Source organism: Pipistrellus hanaki (assembly GCF_964339955.1).
Source record: "Pipistrellus hanaki genome assembly, chromosome: 20".
Taxonomy (NCBI): Eukaryota; Metazoa; Chordata; class Mammalia; order Chiroptera; family Vespertilionidae; genus Pipistrellus; species Pipistrellus hanaki.
In genome coordinates this window covers 11,727,096-11,739,870 of record NC_140522.1, presented here as the reverse complement: position 1 = coordinate 11,739,870, position 12,775 = coordinate 11,727,096, and the positions used below count along the sequence as shown (strand labels likewise).

The 12,775-nt window shown below is 38.8% G+C and overlaps 1 protein-coding gene across 1 annotated transcript in view; it reads left to right on the top strand.

Moving 5' to 3' along the window:
- SMYD3 (SET and MYND domain containing 3) overlaps positions 1-12,775 on the top strand; it is a 457,100-nt gene that overhangs the window by 114,030 nt on the left and 330,295 nt on the right. Inside the window, exon 2 of the mRNA XM_084868939.1 lies at positions 1,054-1,117. Coding sequence (XP_084725065.1) covers positions 1,054-1,117 — 64 coding nt within the window. The remainder of the gene's footprint in view (positions 1-1,053; positions 1,118-12,775) is intronic.

Genomic DNA, 12,775 nt, shown 5'->3' with positions numbered 1-12,775 from the left:
TCTTAGGCGACCCTGCTAGCAGGTTACAACCCACAGGTGAGAACCGAATTATTTTCAAAGATTGTCTGGTGCTCTATTTCTGCTACTTCTTTTTCTCTCTGCTGCCCAAATTTTTTCTCTGCAGGAAACCTTACCAAGATGTTGTTGCCCCAAAGAGAAAAGTGATAATTGCTCAAGGGCTCATGGTTGGTTGGTCTAATCTGGGGGTGGGGCACCTTTTTTCTGCCAAGGGCCATTTGGATATTTTTAACAGCATTTTCGGGCCACACCTAATTATCAGCTTAAAAATTAGCCTGCGAAATTGGATCAAACATTTAATTAACTCACCCTGAGTGCCCTGGCAGGACCAATGATTTCTGGGGCCTTATTCGGCCCTCAGGCCAGACGTTCCCCACCCCTGATCTAAGCTGTGGCAGGTTTATCAGGAAGCTTACCAACCTTTGCTGCTCTGGAGGTCCCTCATTGACTGGTTAAAGCTTCTGTTTCTAGGAGAGCTGAAACTGTAATTAAGTCTCCATTTGATGTGGGGCCTAGCCTAACTCCATTTTGGCCCTTGAATTATCTATTTAACGCACTGAGGTATATATTTAAAAATGGTACAGTGGTAAATTTTATGTTAAACATATTCTATCACAATAAAAAAAGAACATTCGCCTAACCCGGTTTGGCTCAGTGGATAGAGCTTCGGCCTGTGGACTGAAAGGTCCCAGGTTCGATTCTGGTCAAGGGCATGTTGCGGGCACATCCCCAGTAGGGGGTGTGCAGGAGGCAGCTGATCAATGATTCTCTCCCATTGATGTTTCTAACTCTTTATCCCTCTCTCTTCCTCTCTGTAAAAAATCAATAAAGTATATTAAAAAAACAAACAAAAACACTTTTTTGCATATGTCTCACACTGAAGGGGAAAGATGATCATCAATGCAAAAACCTAAATCTTAAGGGACCGTCCAGATGGAGTGAGCCGAACACGCCGGCGCCCATATGTTGCTCTGTTTTTTTCCTTCTCCCAGGTTTGGTTCTTGTTTCCTGACGTGAGATTATTTATGTTCACAGGAAGGAGAAACTGATGCGATGCTCCCAGTGCCGAGTGGCCAAATACTGTGGTGCTAAGTGCCAGGTAAGGACGACCGCTGTCAGTGAGACTTACCTTCAGGTTCTCCAACTCCAGTTTGTCCTCCGCTATGCCTGTGGCCTCCTTCTGCTTCTGCACAACCTTTGCCTTATTTCAGCTTACTTTCTTTTAGTTTAAAATATCATATGTATATGGCAAAAAGTTACATACGTTACACACACACACATACACACACACACTAATAGACAGACAATTAAACTTTTACTCTTCTCCATCCTCTGTCCTCCTGACCTCAATCCTGTTTCCCAGAGATGACTACTGTTAAGTGTCTTTGGAGTATTTTTTGAGTAAACATAGTCATATACCTATATCCTTTATTTAAAAAAAAACAAAACAGCAACACACAGATACAAGTTATTTGGAACAAATCCTTGTATACCTTGATTTTGTTTTTCATTTAATAATCTGTCTTGAGGAACTATTGGTATCATCCCACTTTTTCCATTATGAATACACCACAAAATTAGAGTAATTTCCCCATTAATGAATGCCTAAGTATTTCCCAGTGTTCCCTAATGCTGTTAATATACTGGGCATTCTTTTGTGCATAGTTTTGCACACTTCCACAAATTAATTTCTAGGATAGCTTCTCAGCTGTATTGATTAGTAAAAGGATATATGCATTTGGAATTTTTAAAGATCATGGCAAATTGCTTTCCAAGAGTTTGAGATAATTTATAACAACCGACAGTCTATGAAAGTACTGCTGTTAACATATTTGAAATTCTTTAAAGGATGTATAATTAACATTCAACATGACCTTTACTTCTAACCTTCTGATTAATTATGTAATAAATGTAATTAAGCTCTAATGAATTGTGTCGTAATAAAAAAGTCTAATTGGAAGTTTTCTGTCTGTGTCACTTGCTCCCACCCTCCACCTATCCTTTTTGCTTCTTATTTTAGTGTGGGGTGTATGTGTGTGTGTGTGTGTGTGTGTGTGTGTGTGTGTGTCTGTGTATGCACATGTACCTCCCCCTCAAGCTTCTTCTTTTCCTTTAAAATCTAGGCCATGCTTATCTGAGGGATTTTCTGTTATCTCACTTTCTCTCTTGAAAGTGATTTCTCCAGAGTGGTCTTAATGGAAAAAGAAACTAAAATGTACAAAAAACTCAGAGGACCCACATTTCTATGACAATTCTGCCATTAGCTAGTGAAATTATCCTGGAGAAAACACTTCTGGGCCTCCATTTCCTAATCTGTATTATTAGACATCTATTACGTACCTGGCACAGTTTTATTCTATTTATTTTTATGGGAATATTGAGAAGTTTGGTCACTATTATTATGCTCATATTATTAATAAGGAAACTTATTAGCAATAGGCTAGCAAGCAGCTTACTAAATGTCCTATAGCTAGTAGGTGCTGGAGTTTGGGAGATGAACCGAAGCAGTCAGAATTTAGACTTTTAATTTCTCTTTGAATCCTAAATTTTATTCTTCCTCTAAGATTCTAAGTAGGTATTATTTCCCTTTTTCTTTTGTATTTTCCAGATTTTTGTCTTATTTTATAATAAGGATGCACTCTCTCCCTAAGGAACACAAAACAACATATATAAAAATAAAAGGTTAGGAATAACGCCTTTCTAATAAAAATAGGGAATTTGAAAAAATTAAATTATTTTTACCTCATTTTGTAAACCAAAAATTCTGTCAAAGTTAGAAACATACCGGATTTAGGTAAGATCAGCAGCAATAGTAATAACAAAAGGAAAACATGAAAACAATCCCATACTTTTTCTACAACAGAAATTCTAGAAAGACTGCTTTATGGTGATCTTCGGCTGCTTTATTCACATGAAGCAGAGCTGCATATGCCAGGGGACTCCAGGTTAAGAAGATGACACATAGAATTGATGAATTTACATTTCACTTGACACAAATCTTTTAGATGAACATCCTTTCTGTTCTTAATCGCCTGAATGTTTACTTTGATTTTCCTCTATTTTCATGAGTGTTTTTCCCCAGGTTACCTTCTCCTTTCGCAGTACAATGGAGAAAAACCCGTTATCTGATTAGAATGAGTCAAGGGAGTGTGGTGGGTGGATATGTCATTTTGATTCATGATAGTCTATGTGTTTTTATCACATATATTAGCTATTTACTGTGGCATCAATAATAATGTCGCCATCAGATATACTGTGGGAGGTAATGGGAAATAACCCGGTGAGATGAAAGATACCTTATATAACGCCAGTGAGTGTGTGTGGGGGTGGAGGAGTGTGTGGAGGTGGGATGGGAGCCAAAGACTGGCCAGAACATATGCATTTAAACTGCTGTGTTTAGCTCGACCGTAAGGAACAGCATTAAATATTGTAATTATTGTGGATACCTACAAAGCAGCCGAAAATTAAACTGACAAACTGAACTATGAACAATAATGAACAGGAGGCACAAGCACTTGGCGTGGAAATTGATAGAGAGGAGGTGAGTTTGTAGCATAAAACCTATAATACGTTCACCCAGGGGGACGTAACTACGGTCTCTCGCTGAACGTGTGATGTGTGGGGCGATGCTGTCAGTGAGTTCTTTATGAGAGGCTGTTGGGGTATTATGGGATGTAATGTCCCTTGTGCCCATAAGGATGGAGTCAGTACCTTTTGTTTTTAAGCATAAGCAATATAAGGATACATTTTCAGTATAACAACCAACACAACATAAAATAATGCAGATTAAAAAGGAACAGTGTTCCCCCAGCTTCTCTCCACCATTTCTACTTCTGCTTCCAGAGGTGATCTCTGTGCGTGTGTTGGGAGTGGCGGATAATCACCAGTCTGTTAGTCTGTGCCTCAGATACAGTGTACACATACAGGGGTATGTTTATTGCTGTGTACAGCACTGTTTCTGATATTGGCCAACGCATTTTCTCATCAGTGCCTTTGTACTACTCTAAGTGCCTTAGTATGAGGCATCATGTGTATAGAGGAGTTAGGTATGGAGCCAGTCTTATTTCTGTATTAGCATGATCAGAGCATCAAGATGATTATGAGACCAAAGGGGAGGAGCAGGTGAAGTTTTCTTATAAAACAGCATTCCTTTTTTAAAAAAATATTTTATAGATTTTTTTACAGAGAGGAAGGGAGAGTTAGAAACATCGATGAGAGAGAAACATCAATCAGCTGCCTCCTTCACACCTCCTACTGGGAATGTGCCTGCAACCAAGATACATGCCCCTGACCAGAATTGAACCTGAAACCCTTCAGTCCACAGGCTGACACTCTATTCACTGAGCCAAACTGGTTAGGGCTAAAACAACATTCTTAAAGTTTGAAATATTGATAGCAAAAAAATCAGTTTCAAATAAATTTGCAAATTATTATTTCATCTTGGTTGGATTTAATATGATTCATAATATGCACATTTTTATTTGAATTAATTGCTGAGCAAAAGAAGCAGCTGAGTATTGCATCAAATTGCAATTTATACGCTTTTAAAAAGTGCTATATTAGCCGAGGGAGGCTCTTTTATGTTGATAATTATAGTCCTCTTTAAGAATGTGAATCATATTTTGGGGATTATATTTTATGCTTAGCTATAGAATGATTTGATTCATGTTTGATGAATTTCATACTACTAAGCTCTGAATAGAGTGATTTGATAAAGTGATTTCTAGAATATCATACCAAAGTGAGGCTGATGAAGAAGACAAGCCTTTTGTTTACTTCAGCAAGACCTCTGTGCCAGGCATTAGACGGTTAGGACGGGCGGAGTGTTCTGTGGAGAAGTTGGCTTCCTAGCTAATACTGTATAAAGGTTAAAATTACTTAATCATATTTACATATTTTACTTCTAAAAATGTTTGTGGATTGCCTGGCCAGCATGGCTCAGTGGTTGAGTGTCAACCTATGACCCAGGAGATCAAGGTTCGATTCCAGGTCAGGGCACATGCCCGGGTTGCGGGTTTGATCCCCCCGGTGTGGGGCGTGCAAGAGGCAGCCAACTAGTGATTCTCTCTCATCTTTGATGTCTCTATCTCTCTCTCCCTCTCCCAAGTCAATAAAAAAATATTTTTAAACGATGTCTGGGGATCTGAGATTTTCTTTTCTCATTTTCCATTTGTCTGGCGAGTGACCCCATTTCTCCTGAGACTGCAGTTGGCATCTGTACATTAATAATTCCTTGAGATGCCATCTGCAGCCCCTCCTTCCTCCTGAGCACCAGACTTTGAAGGCAACTGTCCTCTGAGGTAGCCTCCTCTGTCCTGTTTCTGCAGTCTGTCTGCTTGCCTCCAAGCTCTGACTTACAGAAACTGGCTAACCCTCTCAGCCACAAGGGCCCTGCTAGTTCACGTGGGGAGTTGAACACTAGATAGTTACTTGTGTTGGGGAGGTAAAATGCTTTCGCCTCCCCTGCCATGTTGTGTTAGAACTCAGTATGGACATGCATCTGGTATGGAAGTTTTCTTTCAAAGATTAGAAGTCCATAGACGTGAGGGATTTATTTGGCCCTTCCATATAAAACCTACCATGTTTCCCCGAAAATAAGACATCTTCCGAAAATAAGACCTAGCGCATGGAAAGATAAGACATCCCCTGGAAATAAGACCTAGCGCAACTTTGGGAGAAAAAATTAATATAAGACACTGTCTTATTTTCGGGGAAACAGGTATCAACGAGCTCATTCCATCTTGATATGACCTCTCACCAGATCAGAGTGGTCGGCAAACTTTCTGTCGAAGGGCTGGTTAATAAATATTTTAGACTTTGTGGGCCATAGGACTTTTTGTCATAAGTGCTCAGTTCTGTTGTCACAGTCGGAAATGAGTGAGTGAAACGGAGTGTGGCTCTGTTTCGGGAAAACGTGATGAAAACAGCTGGCAGAGTGGCTTGGCCCTGCACCCTGCCCTAGGTGGTGGTTGGCTTAGTTGGGACACTGAAGTCCTTTCTTACCATTTGCCTTCTCCATTAGCCATTTCCCCAGGAAGTAACAGCGGATTCTTCTTCCTTCTCTTCCATCAACTTGTGCCAGTGCCCATCCTGCTGCCTCACCCCTTTACATTGGCCCGACCTGTCTGATTGAGTAAGGCCAGTGGGAAGGTGCTCTGGCTCTACGTATATACAGCTTTCTGTAGCTCTTAAAGCGATACGTCTCGTGTCTGTCACCCGTCTCCAGCACGCTGGAAGGAGATTTCATGTAAGATTTTAATCAATACCTGTCAGTCAGCGCAGCTGGTTAGACAGCCTGCTTAGCTCTCCCGCTTCCGTTTCCCAGATTCTAGCTTCCCAGGTCTTTATCTGTCACCTGGTAATGCAGTGTTGGATTACATCTGAGGCATGGAGAAGGAGATATGATTTACTTGCTATTAAGTGGTCTGTGAGTGAATGAAAAACTGTTGGTCCTTTTTCCCTGTGAGTTGCATGGAACTCACCTCTCCCCGTCTTCGCCCTTAGGAAATCTCTGTAGCTGGTCGCTTGCAGATGTGGTGAGAAAAAGTCACTGCACGTTTTTACATGGGTGGTTCAGTTATTAATTGTTAACAATTGGTAATTATTAATCACAGATGGAATTGTTGGATAAGCTGGCTTAAAATAATGTGTGATGTATTTTAAGCCAGTTCCTTCATCCTTAGTGACCCAACACCTGAGGAAAATACAAATTTTTACTTCTGTGTAAACCTAACCTGGACAGGTTTCTAACCTATTTTGACACAATTTAGATATTTGTTGGGAATGGATATTACAAAATTATAGATTTTACTTATTGAGAGGCTGCCTTACAGATTGAGTCCATTCCTCTTACTGAATAATTGTCTACTGGGCCCAGTCATGGATTAGATCTTCTTTTTTTTACCAAAAACAGATTCAGTATGTTCCGACCTTTCTCATTTTTCACCCACCACAGTAATAAGCTGCTCAAAATTGAGTTTTCATTCCAACCGAAACCTAGGTTTAACAGCATTTAAATGTGTTATTGAGCTGTATCCAAGGAGGGAGGGAAATGTTATGTTAGTAGTGCAAAGGCTATTTTGAGTAAAAATGAAAAAGTAAATTAATTTTCTGTTTCTATTGTAACATTACATCATTCCTCTCCTCTTGTAATCAAGCAATCAAGATCAAGACACATTGTTTAAAATCAATGGTTAAGAAGTTTACTGTCCTTTGGCTTTTTGGATGGCCTTAATTTCAAATAATTGATGATAAGTATACAGAAAATTATACCTCCTAAATGGTACTAGTTTTAGAATAAATTATGAGATATCTATTGAACACCTGCTACATGCAAAATGCATGTAATTGGTAGTACACGTATTTAAGAAAACCAAACATAAACAAAGCTAAATTGTCAAACAGTTTACTGAGTCTTTATATTACAAAATATTTCATTGATGTCACCAAGAGAATTCACTGAAGTGTTTTTTAAATACTAATATTATACATGTAAACCATTCTTTGAATTATAGGTTATCCAAATTAATCATTAAAAAGTTGTGCTTATTAAACAGTAATTTTGCTTTTTCTTTCATATAAAAATGCTTCTCCCTAAATCACAGTTACTAGACATAGGATAATTTGCTTTTATAAATATGATACATGATACTTATATAAATTCAAACAGTATTGGGAAAGTATAAGGAGAAACGTAGAAACAGCCTTTTCGTAAAGGAAAAGTAGGAAAAATTATTACCAGCTTTTCAGTATATTAAACAAATTTACCATGAGTATTCTTAAAATCATGACTTGGGGTGGTGAACATACCATATGGTGTACAGATGATGTGTTGAAGAATTGTGCACCTGAAACCTGCATAATTTGGTTAACCAGTGTCACCCCAATAAATTTAATAAAAAGGAAAAATGTTAGGATTGATTGCATTATAAATGTTACGTCTGTGCCAACAATATGCACACTAAAATTTTTGATATTCATTACCAAAAACCTGCATAAATTAGGAGAAACTTACAATTCTATTTAATAAGGTTATAGTCCCTACTCCCCTATACATACATAGCCTAGACCACATATGTCAAACACAAGGCCCGAGGGCCAAATCCAGCCCGCCAGGCCTTGCAATGTGGCCCGCACCGCGCTGTCATCACTGCACTCCGCTGTCAGTTTATGACATTGTCAGTTTATGACTGTTCAGTAAACCATTCGGCCCGCGATTTAGGCTGGATTTTAGATTTTGGCCCCTTCTCTGATTGAGTTCGACACCCCTAGCCTAGACATTTCTAAATATTGTCAGTTTCATTCAACTCTGCTAAATAATGGGTCACCTATGTTATCTTTGGTCATTGGTATGGTTTCTGTTTTTTGTTTGCTTTTTCTTTCTTAGGCATGCTTTTCTTAATGATGCCCTATACCTTTCTTTGTCTTTTTAAAATTGAAATATTCATGCTTTTATTTATGTTGTAAGACCTTGCCATTTTAGATACCTTTAGCATTGTCTACATATATGTTTTAGATTTTGTTTTTCTTGTTTGTACTGTATCTTTCAATCTTGTGTATAGTATTAGATTTTCTCTTTCTGATGTGCAAAAGTGATTTATTTTTATGTAGTTTAATATGCAATTAAACTTTTCTTTTATGGTTTCTGGTTTTTATGTCCTGCTTAGAAACATTTCCCTCACCTCAATATTATAAAATGTTAATGCTATAGTGCGATAGTTCAATGATAAGTCTAGAATAGTGTTTTCTTGTTTCATCTATTTAACACATAGAATGACCTCCTTTTTAGTTTAGTCCAGGGGTCGGCAAACTCATTAGTCGACAGAGTGGCAAACGTGGCTCGCAAGACCCATGTGGCTTATGAGCTGCAGTTTGCCGACCACTGGTTTAGTCTAGTGTTTTTTCAGCCTTAGCTACAGATAGAATCCCCATAGTGATTGAAAGTGATTCTGAACCTGTTTGTATCTCATCAGTTAGAATCTCAGCGTTGGTCTTAAGCGTAATATTTAAAAAATATTTTTTATGTATGTGTGTGGTGTGTGTAACTGTGTATAATTGTTCTAGATCTAGGATTTTCTGCTCTCTTAGACCCAACTCCACCTCTATGATAATTTTTATTATACCCTCTACTATCTTGAAATGAAATTTCATATGTAATATAATCTAATAATTACCTATTTTCAGAATTCATTATCAGTATAATTCCATAAGTGGAACATAGAGAGAGAATGAAAATAACTTATAATTAAACAATGTCTATTTTAGTATGTAAACACTCAGGTGTGACTAGACTAGAAAATAACTAAGAAGTCATGTACACTGTGAAAAGGGAAGTACAAAATGCAGATCAGAAACTGTGGTTTATTACTAATGCAAACACTACGAATGGTGGTGCCTTTGTGGTATGCTTTTATGAAATATTGAATAACTTATCTAAAATTCTTCAAAAAGCAGTCTTCCCTTGATTTACCTAGAAAATTCAGTGTTATTCAGACTGTTAAAAACATGCTTTTTGTTTATATACACGTCTAGGCATAAATGTCTGATTGGATATCTATAATTAAAGTCATGTTAGTTTGGAACAGTTCTTCATTGTATGGACCTGCCCTGTACAGCATGTCCCGCATCTCTGGTTCTTGGCCACTAAGTGCCATTATACAAAGTGCCCTGTTCATTTCCCAAAGAACCCCGGATTATCCCCTGTCAAGAAGCACTGGTTTAGTTAATTAGTTTATATTCTGAATCAATTTAAATATGGTAACATATATGAAAATAAAGGGTAGGACAAAAGTAGGTTTACAATTGTTAGTATAGAAAACAATACAATAATTTATAATAATAAAAGTGTAATATGCTAATTAGATAGGACACCCAAACAACCTTCTGGATGTCCTTCCGGAGGACCTTCCAGATGAAGCTGTGGGACAAAGCAAAGTCGGCTGCTGTGGTGGGCAGGGTGCCAAGGCAGAGGTGGTTGGGGGTGATCAGGCAGGCAGGTGAGCAGGTAGGGGTGATCAGGCAGGCAGGCAGAGTGATTAGGGATGATCAGACAGGCAGGCAAGTGGTTAGGGGCAATCAGGCAGGCAGAGTGGTTAAAGGTGATCAGGCAGGCAAGCAGGCGAGTGGTTAGGAGCCAGCGAACCAGATTGTGAGAGGGATGTCCTGGATTTCTAGAGGGTGCAGACCAGGCTGAGGGACTCCTGAAATCCCCACCCCCCCAATCCTGCACAAATTTTGTGCACTGGGCTTCTAATTAATAAATAATAATATATAAAAATAAGCTTTGTGTTTTACATACTAACAGCTGTAAACCTACTTATCCCCACCCAGTCTATAGAGTCTGTTTTTGTCATGCATGTACTGAAAAACGGAATTGACTCATAGATGTCTTTCATTTCCTTCTTTTCCATCTAAACTCTTGTCTCCCATTGTCTTTGTTTCTTAACACAATATTTTAATTTCCTTTATCTTTCATGCTAACTTGTGCTTATTGTACATCATTGTTAATTTTGAACTACGAGAACGGAAAACATTGTTCACAGCTGTATTGTGAACAAAATCTTAATTACATCCTGTATTTGCAGTAATGGAAGAAAACAGAAAAAAGTAAATCAAGAAGGTTGTTTGAGAAACTGGCAGATTTCATGTTCTGTTATAATGTGCCGTTGAGTTCTAGACCCAGGTTGAAGTTTGTAGAGTAAAGATAATGCCTGATGTTTTTGTGTGATTGTGGGGTTTTGATTCAAAGTCAAGTGCAGTAACTTCAAAGATTTTGTTGTAAGCCTTTCCTTGGTATGCTTCCGTTAGTAAGCCTTTTAAAGAAGTGATGGTGATCAATAAGTCCTAACAATTAATGTTGTAAAAACATGGATTTTAATATTGTGGTAAGAAATAGAGTAGGCTGTAAAGCTGATACTATATTACCGACCAATTTCAAATGATGTGATCAATTATAATATAATACTTATATAGATCTGATTTGGCTTTCAGATGAAAAGAATGAGTATCTTTTTTTGCCCATGTGAATGGGAAGAAAAAATAGGTTGTCTGATGTTTTCATGCAGTGATCTAGGAATAGCCTTGAGAAACATAATGTCTAGTTTCTAATTATTATTGAGAAATGAAAGCTTAGTATTATGCTCAAGTCCTAAATTGTTTTTGATAAGAATCCGCTAACATTTGGATGTTTAAAAAATGTCATCCAACAGATCAATTGGTTCGATATCTAGGGAAACATTCTGTAGGTACTTCACTCTGTATGCTGAGCTGCTCAAAGCCAGAGGTTTTCCCAGAGGAGGAAAGAGGGAGCCTTTGCAGTTAGATGTTGACTAGAAGCTGTATCTCAGCCTTATTTTAGGGGTGCAGTCCCTTTTCAGGCCACAGCTCCTCTGGCTTTGAGTGGAGCCCAAGGAGCTTGCTGTGTCAGAGACCCTCTGCCCATGTGGCTCATTCCTGCCCACAGCCATCCACCGAGGGCACCTGTTGGACTTCATGACGTCTGACTCAAATGCAAACTTCCTATCACAGTTATGGTCCTCTCTTCAGTCGGCAGTCAGGAACCTCAGCATCCTGATGTCTGGTTTTCTCTCATTGTGAGTGAGACTGGATTTCACTGCTGAACACACTCTCATTCCAAGACCAGGTGAAGGAAGGAAAGCACACACAGGCTTGTCTGAGCCGGTCTCAACAGCCGAACTTCTCAGGATGGCAGCTACAGTCATGGAAACTGTGTTAACTAATACAAGCAAGTCTCCTCCATGCAGAACTGTTTAGAACTTGTAGTAAGCTAAACAGAGTATTTGAATCTCCCAGCAGGGTCTTTACTGTGTTGTGGTTTTCAATCTTGTTTGACAATGGACCATATTTTTTTTTAGCGATCTTACACAAGTTGGCAGTTGCTAATTGCTCTTCGGGACTAGCCCCCTGAACAATGGAACCGTTTCCCCCACTGAGATAATGTTTGAATATGATGCCTGTTTAATATGAGCACTGACGTGAGAAGTGGTGGTGTGAAGGGCATTGTGGTTGCAGACTATTGTTGAAGACACTGTCCGGTGCGTTGATTAGCTCTCAGAATAACTTCCTCCTGTGATGTACTACTTGGTAGAGCTGTGCGTTTTTCTTTTCTGTCAAGTGAGAATTAGATAAGCTATTATGCTTTTTTTTCCCCCTTGCCTGTAAGGCAACTCAAATAAATGTGGCTCACAGCACAGTAATTATTTAGCTCTCATGCTTAGCATACTAAGGATTTTTACTCTCCCCTTTCATGTTTATGTGGCTTATTAGTTAGATCCCTGCTGTCGAGCTTTACTTTCTTCATCTATAATGTAAGGATCTACCTTTTGGATTATTGTGGAAGTAAAATCTTTTTTAATTGCCTGGTCATGTGTGTGGCACACTGTAGAATATGAAGTAAATGCTATAATATTTTGTTAGTAATTTTCACATTTTTTGTTTTCAGTTTCACAACCTTATTTTATATACATCTTTACTTTGAAGCAGCTCAGTCTTGTTTAGAAGTGAGAAGTATACATGCTCAGGAAAAAGATTACAAGCATCCCATTCAGAGCATTGCTCCAGTGCAGGGGTCCTCAAACTTTTTAAAGTGGGGGCCAGATCACGGTCCCTCAGAGAGCTGGAGGGCCGGACTATATGAACTACTAATTCCTACTGTAACACCTCGGCTGCGCTCACTGCCCAAAAAACCTGGCGGGCCAGATCAGACTCCTCTGCAGGCCGCATGTGGCCCGCGGGCCGT